This window comes from Xenopus laevis, chromosome 3L, assembly GCF_017654675.1.
Source record: "Xenopus laevis strain J_2021 chromosome 3L, Xenopus_laevis_v10.1, whole genome shotgun sequence".
Classification (NCBI taxonomy): domain Eukaryota; kingdom Metazoa; phylum Chordata; class Amphibia; order Anura; family Pipidae; genus Xenopus; species Xenopus laevis.
The window spans coordinates 83,699,259-83,720,273 of NC_054375.1; the positions used below are offsets into that span (position 1 = coordinate 83,699,259).

The window sequence follows — 21,015 nt, forward strand, 5'->3', positions numbered from 1 at the left end:
ATATTTAGTATTGCTATTCTCTAGAGAGATATAGCCTTTTAAGTTTTTGGAGCATTTCTGTATTGCTCCAATTAACTTGCTTTGAGGGTCCTTGTTGCAATTAATATTTATAATTTACATTTCTGAAATGTGCAGTTTTCAGCAAAAATTATGGTATTTTAATTTTGCATAGAAGAAAAAGAGCAACATTTAAAATGTACCCAGGTAAAGCTTGTAAAAAATGTGGTACTGCTTTACTGCTCTGGGCCTGTGGTGGTGGTGGTGGGGGAGCTAGAGGGCATTTTGTCTGCCACTACAAGCTCTTCTTATCAAGATGCACCATGTGCATAATGCCTTATTCAGAGATAAAATATGTCTGGCATGAGGGAGCAGATAAGAAAGCACAACAACTACAAACAGTTTTTTAAATAGATATATTAATCTAATACAGAAAAATATTTGTCATTCCTTAATGTTAACAGTCCTTTCAACTGTCCAGTAGCAGTAATGTAATAGATCTGACACAGAATTTTCAAAGTTTAGACTAAGGGGCTGATTTTTGCCTCATTTCACAGTTTTTCTTTGTCATTTATATGAATTTTTTCTTTATAAAATGTTACAAAAAAAAAAACCTGCCCAAGCCGTTTCTGATATTTTAAAGAAAAATGTTTATCAACATGCAATACAATACAAAACAATACAATAGGGACAGTCCAATATTTATGTATCCGCCCCCTAATATATATATATATATATATATTATTCACAGAGAGGCTGAGTGCTGTAGTTCCCAGGCTGCTGTCCATGGTACTGAAGAAATTCGAATTTAGACATGAATTCTCTTTATGGACCAATTAAAATTAGTTAAGGGTAAACCTAGAGATGGTGTCAAATAAAAACTTTTACTTCAGGAAAATTATTTGAGTCAGATTTGTCTTAACTACAGTAAATATGAACAGAATTCTTTCTAATGCAACTCCTTTGGTCTGGTGCACAGGCAAGGAATGAATAATAATTTTAAAAGGACACATACAGCATTTAAAAAAATACTCACTGTGTAGGCAACTGTAAATAATATACAGTCTCTGATCTAAAAAGAAAAATTACACCTGTATTGGCATTCCCTCGAGCTACTATCTGGTCCCATTGAAATTTTGCCAACTTGGTTAGGGTTGGGTGGTCAGACTGGGGAATTACACCCTTTCTCTGCTCCCAAGGATTCCCTGTTTTGGAACCAGAGGTGCACACACAAGTAGCGTATGGAGTGAGAAGACCTGGGTATGGATTGGGCACAGATCCTAAAATGGCAACACTTTGTGGGTTAGGGTCGGTTGTCGGTTAAGGCTTTACTGCTTAGTGTCAAGTGTGGATTAAGTTTTTCCTGACATGCACATCATTAGTGGTTATTTTCTAATTTTTAAATTTTACCCAATCCACACTAAACTTATATGTACAATTAATCAGTGTTCTGGAGAAACTGCGACGCAGCCCGCAACGTGCTTTTTGCGTATCCCCATTTCCTATGGCAGTGCTCTTGCACTTCTGCCTAAGGTCTTAGTAAATGATCCCTTATGTCTTTACCATTGCTCTGCTAGTTTATTTAATATTTTCAGCATAGGCAATACAGTAAATGCAGCAAATATAATTCTCAGTATTTCAATATTTTCAGTTTCAGTTTTCTTTCAGCTGGCACATTCCTTTGTTCATAGAGTGAGATAAATGTTATCTGCATAAAGGGGAATTATGCACTGTATTATGCATGTATAAATAAGGTTTATGTACCTTTTTTTGTAATGGTTCTGCTCATTGCATGTTCTAAATATGCTTGTTTAATCTATGAAGTTATAGGAACCTTCATATGTATAACGCTACACAGAATTGAAAAATAATGTTGTTATTAATTCATTAATTAATATTAATTATTCATTTCCTGTCTTTCTTCTCAGCTCCTACTGAAGCTCCCTTGCGGCCTAATTTAGGTGAGTTTTCTTAATAGTGAATTCTGCTTTATTTGTTGCCACTAGGAATAAGTGGGCCTGTTTGGTTTTCACTCTAGTTACAATTACATAGCACTGACTGCCGTATGAGTGAGGAAAAGATTAAACATGCACAGTAGTGCTTGAAGCCAGATTGCTCTCACTACTGAATTAAGTGCCGTACTCTGAATCAGTGTAGTAGTCCTCCAGGAGGATGACCACAATAATTAGGTAAGTACTAACTGAGCAGGGAAGTGTAATTGAAAGAGTAGATTTTTGTAATTAATAAACTTTGCTAAAAATGCCTATTTTGAGAAGACCAGCAATTAGGAGCTACTTTGTGGAAGATAAAATTCCCTTTTTAAATATAGCTTTAAAACCAATTTGTATTTCCAAATCACCAGCTGTTGGTAAGCTAACCCTGAATACCTCACATTTTTTTGGCAATGGTTTGCAGCAAACAATAACATAAACTTTACAAATTTGTGGATTCGGCAATTTCAACTAGCCTTGTTATAAATTTACACCTGATTTCCTCTTATTTGTACTGTTTTTTTTGTCAGTAAGAAGCTAATTTTTTTCTTTCTTGCAGCCGAAATTCACAGTGAAAGCATCCTTTTACGAGATGATTTTGACTCATATAAGCTTCAGGAATTGAATCCAAATATTTGGTATGTAAAAAAATCAGTATTTGGAATTACATACAGTCATCGTTTGAATGGTGTCCTCCAGCAATGTCCACGGGGGGGGGGGGGGGAGCTGGACTGCTCCCTAAAAACACAGGCAGTGTTGATAGATCTTCCACTCTGGAGGCAAGCTTTGTTACCATGCTCATAATTTTTAGATTTGCAAATTTTTAATTTACATTTTCACATTAGTTGGATTTCCCATATTCACAAACCTCTATCACCACTTCTGTGAATTTTTCCTTTAAACAAATAGTTTCCAAAATTAGTTTTTTAAACTAAATTTTAAACCTTTTAACCTACATTTGTTTTCTGAATTTGTCTTTAAATGTTCCTAAACCTGTCAGTCTGCAATGAGGTGATTCTCAGGTATACCTGCGCCTTGTACTTATGATTGTGCCTTTTAGAGAAGAGATACCCTTTAAAAGGCCAATATGGTAGAACATTTGTTTTATCACCTACAATTTTAGTTGTTCTCTCATCTCTTAATTGATGAATGCATTACAACATGAGTTATACCCATTAGGTGTTGTCTCCTGTTAAAGGTAAAGTAAAACCTCCTGGCAAATGTTTCATTTTACTGCCTGTGCACAGATCCCCTTGCCCACTCCTTCCCACATCAGTTACATTTGTAGCCCATTGTGCATCCAGAACTGCAGAACTACTCCACCATCTATGGCCATGCAACTTCCATTCCTATCATGGATCTTAATTTGGAACATGTACAGCTACCAGTGTGTATGCACTGCTTGCTTATCACCAAGATGGAAGTTGGGAACAGAAGGTGCATGGATAAAAGTGGTGGCCAACACAGCTCTGTAGATCTGGACATGCACAGATAAGTTGGGCCAAGTGTCAGTGACATATTAGGAAGGGAGCTGGGGGCTCTGTACTGGTACTAAAACTAGAAATTTGGGGGCTTAAGATTTATACACTGTATTCAATTAAAATACTAATATTACCTCATTCATTAAGCAAAAACTAGCAAAATAATTGTGGGGAACGTGTTTCATCACCTATTTTATGCTGGCAAAAAGCTACTTTTATATACATAAAATTGTACAAAATACAGTATTTTTGCTCTTCTGGTTTACAAAAATGTCAAAGAGGTACGTTTTACATCATTTGTTATTCTGTAACAATAGGCTGCTAATCCCGATAAATATGCTACTAAAAAGCCCCCCATACTGCTACTGAAAGAGGGATGCATGGAGATTGGAGGAATCAATACAGAGCTGAGAACAGGGGGGAGGAGTTAGCAATGAGCTTTAGGCAAAATGTTGCTAAAACTTAGTTTTTCTTCTCTGTTTTTGTTGTTTTTAACAACATGTTTACATTTCTTTTTATCACCCAAAAAATTAAAAGGTATTTGTGAATATGGAGAAAGTATCAAGACAATATATATTAAACATATTTAAGCATCATACAGAGTGCCTATGTAATGTACCTTTTCCTCCCGACCACCACAATGCTTCTACATTCTGTTACTCTGTACTAAATTTCCAGGGTAACATCTATTTATCATCAAATTACCTTACTATAAACAGTTTCTCAACTCACCTCATCGCAGCAGCACTCTGTTGGCATACCACACACCAAGCTCTTATATTGGTGTACTGTATATCAAATGGTTGTCCTTAATTCCTGGAGAAATTTGCCCCTTAGCTATGTATGGAATAAATGCCAGGGACATATTTGTTAATAAGAGCTTGCTGTAATAAAGGTATTGCTTATAGCTCTCTACCACTGAGCCATTCTGCTGCATACCAGAGACTGCAGGCTAAATTGTGTGTCTGGATATCTGGGAGATTATCCCTCCTTGTAATTTTTTAATAACTGTTCAACTGTTGAAGTCTATTTCTGCTTATCAGGGGATGTTAACCTGTCACACTGAACAGATAAAATGATCTATTTATAGATCTGTGAGAAACAGTGGGAGAATATGTAATTTTTGTAGTTGTGATATTGGTGTGTAGGCAGCATCTCATATCATTTGTCCTGATCCTGTTCTTTCAGAAAGAGCAAGCACTTCATGATGGAACTGCTTTCAGATAAGCTGTTGATTTCCCAACTCAATTAACTAAAGTACCACAGGGGGACTTCAATTTTTACTATTGAGTGCTATTCTGATATTTACCAGGGAACTGTTATCTTTTGTCAGGGAGCTGTTATCTTGTTACCTTCCCATTGTTCTGCTGATGGGATTCTAGGGGGTGATATCACTCCAACTTGCAATGCAGCAGTCAAGTGTGACTGAAGTTTATCAGATCACAAGTCACATGACTGAGGGCATCTGGGAAACTAACATGTCTAGCCCCATGTCAGATTTCAAAATTAAATATAAAAAAAATCTTTTTGCTTTTCAAAAATGAATTTAAGGCAGAAGCTAACCACTATTAACTGATGCATTCATTGCCGTATTTGTACATAGGACGCCTTAGGCCGGGACCTCTTGTTGCCCCATTTGCCCCTTCAGCCTCCCCCCCTTTATATGTGTGCACATTATGCACAAGACTTATCTCGCCGGCATGCTGCCCCTAAAATTTGCCATCCAAGGCCTGGGCCTTTGTGGCTTTTCCACAAATCCAGGCCTGGATGGATTTTGAAAAAAAACATGTTTTGCCATGACAGAATCGCTTTATTGTAGTAATAGTTAGACCATATTTCAGTAAAGATGGTTTTGAAAATGTTAGTATCCTTTGCTCCATCTAGCAGACGTCTGTTAAAGGCAGGAGGTAAAAGAGAAAAACAAATCTCATTATTTTACCCTTTCATGAATCTAAAAAGTTAAATGCATTGAAATGCCGTATAAATAACAGGATTACATGGCATTTTTTTATTTAAATGAAATTCTTGTACCACCTGTATGCATTTTTACATTTTACCAAACATGTTCTTTCAACTGTTCACTACATTTAATTTCATTGCGCTTAAAATATTTTCAGAAACGATTCAGCCTCTGTGCTTATTTTTCATAAAAGTTCACACAGAGTATTCTGTTTTTGTCATGTATCCTGAGCAGTAATTGTGACACAATTTCGAGAAAATCAAAACACAGTATACATGCAAGGGGCAGCAGATGTTTCCCTAATGCTACAATGCAGGATGAGATGAGAGGCTTTTTGGACAAAGGTAGTTCCTGGCAGCAGTTCATAAATAAGAGAAAAACATGATTAGTGTCAAAAATTCACAGAAATATAGATCTGGGGACACAGAAGATGGTGCAAATAATGTAGCTGAAAGGGTTCTGCAGAGGCGTTGTCTGTGCAGTAATTATGCACACGTTGCATATCTGTCAGTATCTACATACATGCCTACTTGGTAGTAGGGTTTATGGATATCCTTAAATTGCCATGATGTGCATATATTACAGTCCTGCAATATGAGGGAGATTACTGTTAATAAATTTTTGCTTTGTACACTACCTCAATTAGTTATAGATGCTTATTTGAGCTTAGTAAATGAGAATGCTTATGCTATACCTGGTTTAATGTTTTTGTCTTACCATAGCCAATAACAAATTATATGGAAGCTTGTGTGCCTCAGTTGCATAACAGCACAGATTTTTTGGACTCACCCTCACATCATGATGAAGACAATCTATTTTTAACCCATATAATAAAGCTAGGAATTATTTAGAACCCTCACTAGACCCTTCCGTTCTGTTGCCTCTGTGATATGTAAGCGTTGCACAGCTGCTTTGTGGGACTATTAAGTCTCACAGAGTGGCAGTACATATAAAGTTTAGAGGGAAACAACAATGTCTGCTAAAACAAGGCAAATATATGCACTTAGGAACAGATTTATCAAAATGTGAGATCAGCACTCACCACAGAAAAACTCACCCACCATTCATATGGGATTTATTTATCAAATGGTGAACTCTAACTTTCATCCATTGATAAATGTTTCTTTTTTTAAATTAAATATGAGCACTCTCGTCGGTTGACTTCTGGTAACGTGTATGTCCCAACTGCACATTGTGATATCATCCAATGTGCAATGTTCTGCATATATAATTTTCATCTGTTGACAGATGGCCCCATTACAGTCAAAACAAAGTTTGAATGGGTCCTACATCATTGGCAATCTATTGAACATACATATTTGTATTACTTGTTGTCCTTGAAAAGATACATTATTTTCAGCTCAACAGTAAAAATATGATTTTGATTGCTGGCTTCCTACTACAGTCACTGCTCTGCTACTCCTGCTACAGCAGGATTTTGTACCATGTACATAAAAGTATTATAAGTGTTTCATTACTTCAATGCTAGTATAAATCTGTTGCCTTGGAGCTTGATTATGATTTGTCTGTGTGATGATGACCCATTCCTAGCAGCATAATTAGAATGAATCTGAGAGAAGAGCATTGAAGAGCTTTAAAAAGGCCCCATTTGTGTTAATGAGTCTCAGGTGCAGTTCAATAGCCTCAGGCCTAACATCTCCAGCTTCTTTTCCAGAATATTTCATAAGCATACTGGCTGTTAAAATGCTCCTACCAGCTACTGGGACAGACATGTCCTCATTACATTTCTAAATATGATTGTTAGAAATGATTAAAGAGCACTTGAACATAGGACATGGCATGTAAACAACACACAAGGCATTATATTTAGTCAACTAAAAGGTGTTATTGAAAAATAATATGTTTAACAATTTTAGACATTGTGAACTGTATGGTATTATTGTGAACTGTACCTTAATCATAAAATCATAGGCTTATCTTGATAAGTTTTATGTCATTGATGCTAATACTGTATGTATTTATCCTGTTAACGACTAAAACGGTGTGAAAAAAACATTTTTGACAATCAAACCTCAAAACTGATTTTTTTTCAACTGTTGTTCATGCCATTTTCAATCATTAAAGTTGTTTTATACTTCATTTGAAATAGTTCTGTGAGTGTCTGCATTAATATGTTTTTAAAGCAAACTAGCAGTCAGCATAACAATTATCACTTCTTTGTAGAGGTAGTGCATGTTCTTCAATGGCCACTTTCCACTGACATCACAAGTTGGAACGTTAGACTAGCACCATAGAATTTTCTTCCTATTTAATTTATTTATTTATTAGTGCTTTAGGGAATCACCGCAATGTTTCAGGCCATGCAACCTTTTATCAGACTTAATATGTAATTATAAATGTGGCTGCGTAAAGGCTACTAAATTTTAAAAGGCAACTAAGGGGCAGATTTATCAAAGTGTGAAATTAGAGTTTACAGAAAAGCTCGCCACTTTCTATTCATTCCTATGGGATTTTTAGAATTGTAGTTATCATATGGTAAACTCTAACTCTCACCTATTGATAAATCCGGTTCTTGAAATCTTTTTTGTCAGGCCCAGATTTTGGTCTTGGATGCCCCTAGGCTGATGTGTCCTAGTTCCCGGTGCCCTCACGAATGCCCCCCCTTCCCTGCATGTTCAGGCACATGTGCAGGAGCACTGACGATTACGTGTACAATAGTATGTGTCCCCCAGTGCTCCTAAGTTTGCAGCTGGAAAGTAACTATTTTAAGCTTGTCCTAAAATGTTAACATCCAATTTAATAGTACTTGTAAGTCAAATCAGTCAATCAATGAGAAAGTCTCAAATATTAAAATTCCAACATAATACAAATGGAAAATTGGCACAAAGACTAATATCATACACCAGACCCTGACCTTTAGATCAGCACCTTTAGCATAAGGCGAAAAGTGCAAATTACTTTTGCTTTTTCAAAAACATTTTACTCTAGGAATCATTATGTGAAATACTGAATCTTGAGTTCAAAGAATGCTAAGTTTTTTAAAGGTACTTCCCTTGTTTTGTAATTTTCTTTTTACTTTTATATTCACTTTTGTTACCAAATTATTATGAAAGGCCAATCTATCTGTTTTCTATGCAGGCTCCAGTGCAGAAATTGCGAAGTTGGTGAGCAGTGTGGTGCAATTATGCATGGTGGGGCAGTCACTTTTTGTGATCCGTATGGACCAAGAGAATTGGTAAGTTTGTACACTGAGAACTGTGCTGAACACCAACATATATTTGTTCCTACACATAGAGACTTTTTTACGTGAAGCCGAAGACTTGAAGCAGTTCAAGATAATTGCTATTTTTTTGTATTATATTGCTTAAATTCTCACTTAAAAAGTAATCTTATTTACTTCTCCTTCAGTGTCTCTGCAAATGCAAATGAATTGAAACAACAAGGGGCCCATTCACTAAGTTCGAGTGAAGGAATAGAAGGAAAAATACTCGAATTTCGAGTAGTTTTTTGTGCTCCTCGACTATCGAATTGGCGTAAATTCGCCTGAGTAGAATGATTCGAATAGATCGAGCGCAAAAACGCTGTGACTATTCGCCCATTCGATAGTCGAAGTACTGTCTCTTTTAAAAATACTTCGACTGCCTACTTTGCCACCAATACCTACCGAATTGCTTTAAAAGCCTATGGGAAAGTCCCATAGGCTTGTTTTCTAAGTTTCTGATCGAATAAAAAGACATTCGATCGATAATTCAATCGAATGAAAATCCTTCGATCGACTATTCGTCGGGCGAATATTCGCCCATTCGACTATTTGCGGGCGTGTAAATTCGCCCGAATTGCCTATTCGATTCTATTCCCCAGTCGAATTTCGAGGGATTTAACCCCTCGAAATTCGACCCTTGATACATCTGCCCCCAAGTGTATCATTACTCAAAGATGAATAACAAATCGGAACATAGTAGCAAAATCAAAACTTTTAATAGAGAAAACAAACATCTGTCAGTGTTTTCTAGAATACAAATAGGCTATGTTCTTGAAGCATTTGAACGATTCGATATTCGAAGTTGAAGGATTTTACTTCGAGGGTCGAATATCGAGGGTTAATTAACCCTCGATATTTGACCCTTAGTAAATGTGCCCCCAGGTGCAAGAAGTATGTTCAATATAACCAAATATATTGCACTCATGCTGAAAAAAGGGGGTATACTGCCCTTTACCCTTCTTGATTAATTTACCATTTTTCTAGATCTCTTTTTGTAATCTATAAGTTTTTCTAAGTGTTTCCCAAACATGTTTTTCTGTACCTAAATTTATATAATTTAAACTATAAATAGCTGACTTTTTTCAGCGGCTTAGTTGCACAGCTTTATCCTTTATGTACAATGAACCAAATCTACATTTTCTCCAACCAACCAACCCACTCACTCAGCTATTGTTCTCAAGTCTTTTTGTAATAAACTGCTGAAAAATCCAGCTGTTTCCACTTTGCAAATATTAGTATCATTTGCAAATATGGATACCTCACATGTTTACCACTTACAATCTCATTATCATACAAAAATACAGAAAATGACTGTATGTGACTGCATAGGGATGGTTGAGAGGAGCCTTTGTCATTGCAGGTCCCCTGTCACCCTACTTGACTTATGGTAGTTATCTTCTTGTTGCCTTCTCAGTCACAACCTGGCCCTTCTACTTCCCACAGGGAGTTCCTTAGAAGGATTTATTTCCATTTCCCTTTGGTGCCCTAACATATAATGCTCTTTGGATAATTTTAGTCTAAAACTGAGAGGAAGAAATTAGAATTTTGAATATTTTGTGCTATAAACTATTCTGTATACATAAAGGCAAGGTTAATTTGATTTAATTTAAATGCCGTAAGTGGCTCCTAAACAAGGGTTAAATACAGCATTTCTTTTGTTTAGTTTTATACTGACTGGGGCAAGTTGGGGGTAAAAAATGCAGGCACAGTTTGCAAATGCTGGAGTGGATAGCATTTTGTGCAAAAAAACTGGTAAAAAAAAAAAATATATATATATATATATTTCTACACAAATGTGTAGTACCTTAAGACTCTTATAATTTGACATCTGCTGGACATGTGAGGTTAACAGTCTCTTAAAATGTCAGATGAAAAAAATAATGATACTATTATTTAAACAAATATAACTATGTCCCGAATATTTTAAATTAATTTTGGCCTGTACTTTAGCTAACATCGCATTTTAACAACGCATTTTTCGCATGGTTTTTGTAATTTAGTAGTGCATGCCTTAATAGCCCATAGAATCTGGAGCATAATGATTTTATTATCATCCAGGAAGACTGAAATACAAATTGTCATGTAAAGACAACTATTTTATTGCATACCAGTTCAAACACCAAGCAAGTTTTATCTTTAAATTGGGTTGGGTGTTTTAGCTATGTTTAATTGAATGTGGGAAAGTTCTGAGGACTGATTTATCTGTACTTTGCTATACTCCAGCATGCCATTTATGTATAGGTTTTATAATAAGATGAACAATCTTTATAAAGTGCTTCAAAAATGTGTCAGTGTTGTATAAAAAAAAAAATTGTACTTTTTTTCAGATAACTGTTCAAATGAACACAACTACGGCATCTGTTTTGCAGTTTTCTATTGGTAAGTACAATGCCAATATTATACTGCATATCATTATGTGGTGCAAAAAAGTAGTTTGAAATGTGATGAAGAATGAAGTTAGTGGGGTTGGTGTGCTGGGCCTGTAGCATGAGAAAACAAGTGCATAAAGCAGGAATCTTTAGTATGCAACCATTCAGCTATTTCTCTCTGTACCCTCAAGAGCCCAAGGGGTTATAGAGAGTGAAGTTTAACAGCTGCTGGGTTTCTGTCAGTGAGATTCCATACACATAAAACTAAACAATTCTTACTGTTTATCAGTAAGTAACTTTCACCTATGCTATTTCTTAACAAAAGACCAGGTTGGGTGCTGAGAGCCATAATCCTTTCTCCTACATTACAAACTGTATGTGGATGTAACTGAAACCCTGTTCCATACAGCACACACTATGCGCTGTCTGTTACACAAATAGATAGGTTATTTCATTTATACAGAATACACAGATATATTATTGTAAATATATTTATGTTCTGTTTCCCGTTGTCTTCAATGAACTGATATTTCCATAGGGCAATAGATTCCTTGATCTGTGGCATAAAAAACCCAATAGGATTGTTTTACCATTAACATGAATTTGTGTTAATTTGGTTAGCATAAATACAAGGTGCTTTCTTTTTTTTAAAGAGAAAAGCCAAATCATTCCATTGTTTGTTTTAATAGGACTCAATAGAAAATAGTATTTCTGTATTTTGTAACCTTCTGGATAATGGGTCCCAAGTTAGATATCTATTTTGTATGAACACTATAATATAAATCATTAATGCAGAACAATAAGAATTCTTGTACTTATCAAACCAGTTAAGTTTAATGTCACTACTTAATTATAGACTGCAGTGTGATATACTGATCTGTACGCTTACAATGTATGTGTTCAGTTAGTAAATACTAGTACAGAAAAGCAATTAGCCAATTTATAGCTAGCCTTATATGGTCCAGTGGACAACTCTGCCCTAAGTGGTAACAAGCTAAATCCTTCACATCGATTAGATTTTTTTATAATCTGCTTACAGCATTGGAGTTCAATGCTTTGAAAGCTAGAAGTGATTTTCCAAAGATGCAGCTTTTCTTTAACTTCAAATAGTAGAAAATATCTCTTTCATTATGTGCCTATTCATCCCACTGTACAGAATGTAGCTCAATACCCTGGTTTCATCATTCATGCCTGATGACTGTATGGGACAAAATAAGGATGAGGTTGATTGGTTTTGAACATCTCTCATTTAAGTAAAAGAATGGAAATGATTAAAATTTGAGTCCCTGTTGTAGTGTAATATATAAAAATGGACAGCAGATGTTCATGCACTAGAATTCAAGCAACTGAAGCAGATGGGCTCAATGTAAATATGCAGTGACTTTTCAACTGCCCTTCATTTGTTTGGCAATATTGTCTGTACCAGGTGACAATATAATACAATAGTAATGCTTCTGAAAACAGCAACACTTCCCGAGGCAGATTCATTTAGTGTGAGACCATAGCTTACCACTATTAAACTAACCCACTTTCTATTCATACAATTAAATAGAAACTGGGTGAGTTTTTCTGTGGTGAACTCTAGCCTCGCACTTTGATAAATCTGCCACTGAAATTCAACCAACGAATTAATGTGTTTGACTAAAATAAAAGTCTGTATTAAAAGGATGGTAGGACAGTTTAGCTTCATATACATTTGGCACATTAGATAATAAACCCATTTATTGGCTGTTAATTTGCATTTTTTCATTGCTGTGTTCTGACAACATGTGCCCAGGGTTCTTAATCTACCCACATCATGAATTTGCAAAAAATATATGGTGCGCCATACATCAAAGACACAGAAGCAATGGCATCAGAAAAATGTCACGTTTATTCTGCTAGAGTAGATTAGGGCTACTGGCTGAACGTGGCCCTCCAAAGGATTTTCATGCCCCACATTCTGCTCTAGGGCTTCATACACTTCATTGTATGACATCATCATTTTAATATAATCTGGCCCTTGAACATGCTGTATGAGAATTAGTCATCCTGCTACATGTAATAAATTGGACAGCTGTAGGTGGTGCATTAAGGGTTACTAAAAGGTATGTCTGTTCATATTTTATACCATGGATTTACTGGCATTTATTTATGTTATAAAATCATTTATTCTTAGTACCTATCCATATTTAACAGCATCTTTCTTTAGATTAAATATATAAAATGTCCCCTCTGGGAAATTAGTGTTAGATTACTACATTAAGGTGTGATTTATCAATTCTGACTTCTAAAGCATAAATGAATCTGCTGCTTACTCTTAGAAACAGCTGTAGTGACATTTCATTATTGATTTTGCAATTTAACATATGAAAAAAATAAATGGGATGTGGTGTGGTCACTTGTCATTTGGAGCTATTAGAGTATACTTAATATGAGTCGTAATATAACTCCTTGTTATTATCTATTTAATCTTTCAGGGTCAGGATCGTGCAGGTTCAGCTATTCAGACCCTGGAATTGTGGTGTCATACACAAAGAATAATTCATCTAGTTGGATGCCATTGGAGAGAATTAGGTTTGTTTCAGTACTTGTGAAGCACCGAAAATTATTTTGTTATTGTTTAGGTTTTCTTTTTTGCTACATCATTTTTATGTAGGCAGTTCTGTTCACATGAAAAAGATATGCAAATTATGCAATATTTATGCGATAAGGTAGATGTTTGAGTCCTTAAATTGTAATAATTCCTTGCAGACAGAACTCACAAATCCCAGCTTTATGTGTAAATATTCTATATAGTTAATTGTAAACAAAATGTTTTTTGTTTAGGTCTTGCCAAAAGGGTCTTTTTGATCATATGAAATAATGCATTAATCCCAGAATTAAGAGCTAATTTTGATTTGTAAGAATTGCTTAAATTGTTTTTGTAAAGTATATAAATAAAATATATGTCTACTTTGACCTACTCATTTTCACTGTATATAAAAAGTGTGTTATGTTCATATACTGTAAATCTCTTGTTCCATCAATGTGTGTTTTTATTATTACATTACAGTGCTCCTTCCAATGTTAGCACCATCATTCACATTATTTACCTACCTCCTGAAGCTAAAGGAGAAAATGTGAAATTCCGTTGGAGGCAGGAGAACATGCAGGCAGGTGATGTGTATGAAGCCTGCTGGGCACTGGATAACATTTTGATTATCAATGCTGCTCATAAAGAAGTCGTGTTAGAAGACAATCTAGATCCAATGGACACAGGAAACTGGCTTTTTTTCCCTGGGGCTACTGTAAAGGTACATATACATTTGTTTTTGTCTGTTTAATCAGTTTGGAATGTATAGGGCATTAGCATGAAATCATCAAATAAAATACAGGTTCTTACATCTGTTGAGCAGATTAGATTCTGACATGTCAGGATAACAATGTGTCAGCAACATGTCCTAATCAGAAGGTAAATCTGTCTTTTTATCCAATCTATTTCCTGTCTAGAAAGGAATGATAGCCATTACAGAAAAACATTCAGATATTCATAGGCCATTAATATATTTTATTGGACAGATTTTATCTTAGACCACTCATCTGAAGCTTGGTGTGATAATGGCAGATGTTCTGCTCTATTTCTTTGAACATGCATTATTTAAATAAGCTGCGACCTTGATAAATTGATACAACAGGTGAGACCTTTGAAGAGTTTTAAACAGTTGTGCGTTGTAGGTTTTACATTGTTCTTGAAATGTTATTTTGCTATTTTACCATTGTTTTCATTAATAACATACATTTACAAAGCAAATAAAAATGGAAAGTAATAAGGCCTATCTGCAATTACATTGATTTAGTATTGAACAATTTAATATATTAGAAAATAACATAAACTTCCTAGGCACCACAGCAACATTTTTTAGACTTGTGGTGTAACTTGACGATAGGTCAAGGTTATGACACAGTTCCTGTGCACAGACTTAACTTTTAAGGCCTTTTTTCTATTAGTGTTCTTGAGTTATGTAAATTCAGGTGAATTGAAAGAGGTAGAATGTTTATTTTTTTACACCTTTTCCAAAAAAAACACATTTTCCTGTTTTATTCATATTTTGCTATGACAATCAATGAAGACAAAATGTGCCTATATGTCTGACCTCAGTCACAAAGAGTTAAAATAAATTTAAAAAATAAATCTGTGCCGATGCCTTTATTTTTTTTCCTGCTGTACAACCCAGCTTTTAAGCAGAGTAGATATGTAATTCCATAAAATCTACTCACAGGCATTGGCTCAACATGTTTAGGTTTTATCGGTGGGATTATTTGCTATTTTTATCTCAAAAGCTGCTTGAGGCAGGTTTTATGGGAGGTGTAAATGTTTGGGAGTTGTATTTAAGCATTCATCATTATGCATCGATGTTTAGAAAGAACCAAGAAAGCTGATACTACAAGATCTGTAAATAACATTGTCACCAAAGCCAGAAATTTTATATATCAACACATAGGGGCAAATTCATCAAGGGTCGAATATCGAGGGTTAATTAACCCTCGATATTCGACTGGGAATGAAAATCCTTCGACTTCGAATATCGAAGCCGAAGGATTTTGTGCAAATACTGCGATCGTACGATCGAAGGAATAATCGAATAATCGTTTAAATCCTTCGAATCTTTCGACCAACAATTGAAGGAATTATCCTTCGACCAAAAAAACTTATCCAAGCCTATGGGGACCTTAGGCTAACATTGGGTTCGGTAGCTTTTAGGTGGCGAACAAGGGGGTCGAAGTTTTATCTTAAAGAGACAGTACTTCGACTATCGAATGGTCGAATAGTCGAACGATTTTTAGTTTAGAACTCGAAGGTCGAAGTAGCCCATTCGATGGTCGAAGTAGCCAAAAAAACACTTCGAAATTTGAAGTTTTTTTACTTCGAATCATTCACTCAAAATTAATGAATTGGCCCCATACTGTATCTATTAGGCTAATGCCACACGGGCTCAAAATCACCATAAAGAATGTGCAGGCTGAGAATCAGCACCCTACCCTGCAATCAGCCTCCTACCTAGCCTGCACTTGGATTCCTTGTGTTGGCCTTGGCACAGGCACATGCATTGGATTTTGGCACAGAAATTTGAGAGTTTACATTTTGGTGCTGAAATCCTCCACGTGTGCCTTCACCCAGGCCGACGCAGTGGATCCAGGTACAGGCTTTATGCCTGTGGGAGATTGATGCCTGTGTAGGGGCTGATTCTTAGCCTACAAATTTACAATCTTACAATATTTGGTTTGCTAATATAGCTTATAGTTTTATATTTTTGATTAGTTATGCTTTACCTATTAATAATAGTACACATGATCAGTAGTGGATTTGCCTCGGACAAACAAAATAGGCTATTTTGCTCACCCTTTTCTGTGTTTTGTCATTATGTTATATACTAAGTTTCTACTGCTACCTCTTATTTGGATAATCTGGTGCTAGTTTTAACTGTTATAACCAGTGTCGGACTGGCCCACTGGGATACCAGGAAAACTCCCGGTGGTTCCATGTGTCAGTGGGCGCCCCTGCTTCAAAACATTTGGCCTATTTCATGGTCATTCCCTATTTCTATGAGAACAAAGAGGCTAAATAGATGGAATAAATAGTTTATAGTATTAAAAAAAAGAGACTAGGAGAATAGAGGGTGAGGAAGAAAAATAGTACTGAGTGGGCCCCTGTACTAAGATTTTTTGGTGGGCCCCTGGTATCCCAGTCCAACACTGGTTATAACTGTTATAACTGAATTCTCACAATTACTAAACACTCATAAACTGAACACCCCAAATGTGCAGCTTTCATAAGGAAATAAAATAAATGTGCATACTTAAAGGGGAATTATTGTGATTATGAAAAAACTATGAGTTTCATCTGAACTGAATTTTTCATACATTATATTTAGAAAATGTCTTATTTCCTTGAGATTTCCTTTAGATGAAGCTTTTAATTTTCAAGATAGTTCAAGTGCAGTATCCCCACTGACAGAGGTGACAGGGTTACACCGGGACTCTTTAGACACCTGCAATGTTATCTGGTGCTATTCCTGATATAAAATGTATTGATTCCTGGCATGTTTTCTGATTATTTTGATTGCGTCTTGGTGTATTTAACTGATATGATAACACGCCATTGGACTTTTATCTGATCTTCAACCTGATTATTGCAACTTGCTTCTTAACAATCCTTGCCCAGTTAAAAGTGGATACAAGTTTTGCATTAATATGATTTAGATTAATGTATCAGGGTTTCAGTTTGATATTGTGAATATGGGAGATGTTAGAAAAATATGCAGGGAAGAACCTTACCTAGGATAATTGACAGTATATTTTTACTCATTATAGTTGTTAAGGAGACGACAATTCCCAAGCAGTCTGACAGTGACTAACATAGCTCTTTCATTTATGGATTACCTTACATTTCTCTTGTCACAATGAACTGAATTATATAGTATGATATAGACAAAGATCCAATTAAATATTATGCTGACATGCTGGAAGGCTGACATAATAACATACTTTGCTGGCTTTTTTCCGTGCCTCCAGTTTTCTGTATGTCAGATTCCTACGGGTGGGATTATCCCCCTGTAGAAACTTGTATTCTGTAATAGGGTACGCATTTATGTTTAATTACTGAACATTAATTTCTGAACATTTGTATTAGACGGTGTCTGAATTTATTTTATAGAGTAGTGTAATATGATATTTATATGATTTTTTTAATTATTCAAACTGATCATAGGCATACAGCAAGAGTTGAGGCAAGGTCTAATAAGAGGGTATGGCAACCTATTCTGCAAATTATAATGTACTATTTACATTTGTAAACAGTCTTTCTTGTTTTCGTATATCTACAGTATCTATATTATTGTTTTTGCAAATAGAGGGAAATAAAACATAAAAATACAAATACATTAAGCAACATATTATTGAACCTAAGCAATAACGATACTGTTACATAGTGACATAATAAATTAGGTTTAAAAAAGACATCCATCAGGTTCAAGCTTTTATGTCTATATATGACCTGCCTAACTAGTGCTTGTTGATCCAGAGGAAGGCAAAAAAAACCCTTCTGAAGCCTTTCCAATTTGACTCAGTGGGGGAAATAATTCCATCCTGACTCCAAGATGGCCATTGGACCAGTCCCTGTAACAATTTATACTTTGAGCTATCTTCCATAGCCACCTATTCCCATGTAATTCCTATTGCGGGATAATCTTTTTAAAAGTGAAAATGCAAATAACATTAATTTGTCTTTTGTAACTCAAGTTAAGTAAATAGTATGGGTTTTAATTTTAATTAGGATCAGCATCTTGCAGCCCCAATACAGGGACTAATTCATTAAAATATGAATATATTTTTGCATTCATTCAATACATTTTCTACCTCAACTGAATGGGGCAAATTCACTAAAGCGCGAATCAACTAACTCTAGCGCAAATTCGCCAGCGTGACGTCATTTTGTTACTAACAGCTGCTGGCGTAAATTCGCTAGCGAAGTGGATCTACTTCTCACCCTTACGCCAGGCGAAGTTGCGCTATGGCGAAGGGACGTAACTATGCTAATTCACTAACTTGTGCATTTTACTGAACGTTATCTCTTGCGCCAGACTTGCCTTCGCCACCTCAGACCAGGCGAAGTGCAATAGAGTAGATAGGGCTTGCTTCAAAAAAAGTTGAAATTTTTTCTAAGTCCCAAAAAATGATGGCGTCTTTTACTTTTTTAAAGGTGATAGGCTGAAAAAGATCGTAATATTTTTTGGGGTACCCTCCTTCCCCCCTACATTTCCTAACATATGGCACCTAAACTATACAGTGGGCACATGTATAGGGCAAAATACCAACTCTATTTTATTTTATGAAGCTTTCCCAGGCTTGTGTAGTGTAATGTATTTGCTGCTAAATATACGTCCATTGTACTTTAACTTGACGCCGTATTCAAATTAGGCATCGCTATCATAACTTCGCTTTGCTTGATGAATTAATACTAGCACAACTTCGCTACCTTTCGCCTCTCTGAGCGCAACTTTGGATTTTAGTGAATTAGCAGCGCCCTGGTGAAACTTTGCCTGGCGAAGTGTGGCAAAGGCGTTGCTAGCCTATTTTCGTCGCTTAGTGAATTTGCCCCAATATGTTTCTTTTGATGAAAATTACGTATTGGTATATATATATATATATATATATATATATATATATATTTTTTTTTTTTTTTTTTTTTCCCCCCATGTTTTTTTAGCTACAACACAGGAAAAATATGGAGGAAATATTTATATATTAAAGAACAAGTGACCATAATTTTTCATAAAGGATAATAATAATAATGTCCAGCAGTAGACACAAATATTAACCCAGTTTGAATTCATCTGTATGAATATTTTTCCAACATATATTTAAAATATTAAAAAAGTGCCACCACAGTTGTGGACACACAAAGGGGCATATTGACCAGTACATTTTCTACTTGTCTAACTTCATTAAAGTTCATCTCAGTTCAATAGGCATATTTTCAGAACACATCTTGTATTTACAAAAAATTGTATGCTGAGAATGTAGGGAATTTTCTTTTTGCATAAATTCTCTATTTTTCCCCCATACATTTTTAGTGGGTAAAATTCTTTAGAGAATCTTCACCTTAAAGAAACAATGTATGTGGAAAATTAGCATGGAGGGTATGACATAGGTAATGCAAAGCAAAATTGGCTGCTCGGCCTTTATAATGATAGTGGCCAGCCTGAACCTCGAAAAAATTCATTGCTTTTATCAAATCGGTGAATACTCATTGGGAAAAATTTCTCCTGGCAAAAAGGTGTGAATGTTTGCCACTGCAGAAACATGTCATACTATCTTTTTGGTATATTGTTGATGTTGTGAGGAAGTTTTGGTTAAAATTTCTAAATTTAAATTTTTACCATTCTGTAAACATATCCTTAAGTTGGCACCAATCTTTGCATGAACTGGCACCATTTATTTGAGGTATTTGTGTTTAAAGCAGCTTCTTTGACTTCTTGCGTATTTGGTTCAAAACACGAGTCAGTTATAATTAGGGTTAGTAGCTCCCACAGCGTTCTGTATCAATAGACCAAATGTAGGAATCACAGGGAGATGCCATTTTGACATGAGCAGTCAATGCAATGCAGGGCCGTATTTTTCATATAGGCACTTGAAGGCCAATACATTCTACAGCAGAAAGACTGCTAAATAGTACTTGTGCAGTTAACATTCCATACTGCACACAGCAGCTATTTCCTTGCAGCCATGTAGTAGTACAGGTATGGGACCTGTTATCCGGAATACTCAGGAGCTGGGGTTTTCCGGGTAACAGATCTTTTCTTAATTTGGATCTTCATATCTTAAGTCTACTAGGAAACCCTATAAACATTAAATGAACCAAATAGGATTGTTTTGCCACCAATAAGGATTAATTATATCTTAGTTTGGATAAAGTACAAGGTACTGTTTTATAATTACAGAGAAAAAGGAAATCATTTTTTAAAATTTGGATTATTTGATATAAAATGGAACCTTCACGTAATTTGAGATTAATGGATAACAGGTTTTCAGATAATGAGCCCCATACCTGTACTAGCATGAGATTAATCAGTTCTGCAATAGCATATTTTAGGTTTAGGTACAAGTCTGTTGTATTCCAGGACTAACACAGTACACCCTGTGCTTAAGGTCATCAAGACCATCTCTGTTGGGATTTAGTTCCTCTATAAATTATTAATTTATTTTATGGCAGACTTTAAATCATGTAGCTGAAATGCAATATCCATTATCCGCTGACTGTGCAAGTTGGGATTTGTTGTCCAGTAATAATAGGAGGACAACATGTTGAATTGTGTAATGATATTCCACTCCAGTTTTCTAATAATCTCTGTTCTGATTTTAACTTTTATGTGTTCCCTGCCTAGATTTTTAATTTAAAAATGTCCTCTCTGAGGAGAAATCAGATGCGGTACACATAATCACATAAAATATTACAGTCATTAAAGAAATTGGC

General features: G+C 35.4%; 1 protein-coding gene across 3 annotated transcripts in view; it reads left to right on the plus strand.

Annotated features, from left to right (window-relative positions):
* reln.L (reelin L homeolog) overlaps positions 1–21,015 on the plus strand; it is a 206,685-nt gene that overhangs the window by 66,637 nt on the left and 119,033 nt on the right. For all 3 annotated transcript variants that reach the window (XM_018252669.2, XM_018252671.2, XM_018252670.2), the window contains exons 5-10: positions 1,926–1,958; positions 2,548–2,626; positions 8,529–8,625; positions 10,980–11,031; positions 13,481–13,577; positions 14,056–14,296. In XM_018252669.2, the coding sequence (XP_018108158.1) occupies positions 1,926–1,958; positions 2,548–2,626; positions 8,529–8,625; positions 10,980–11,031; positions 13,481–13,577; positions 14,056–14,296 (599 nt within the window). The remainder of the gene's footprint in view (positions 1–1,925; positions 1,959–2,547; positions 2,627–8,528; positions 8,626–10,979; positions 11,032–13,480; positions 13,578–14,055; positions 14,297–21,015) is intronic.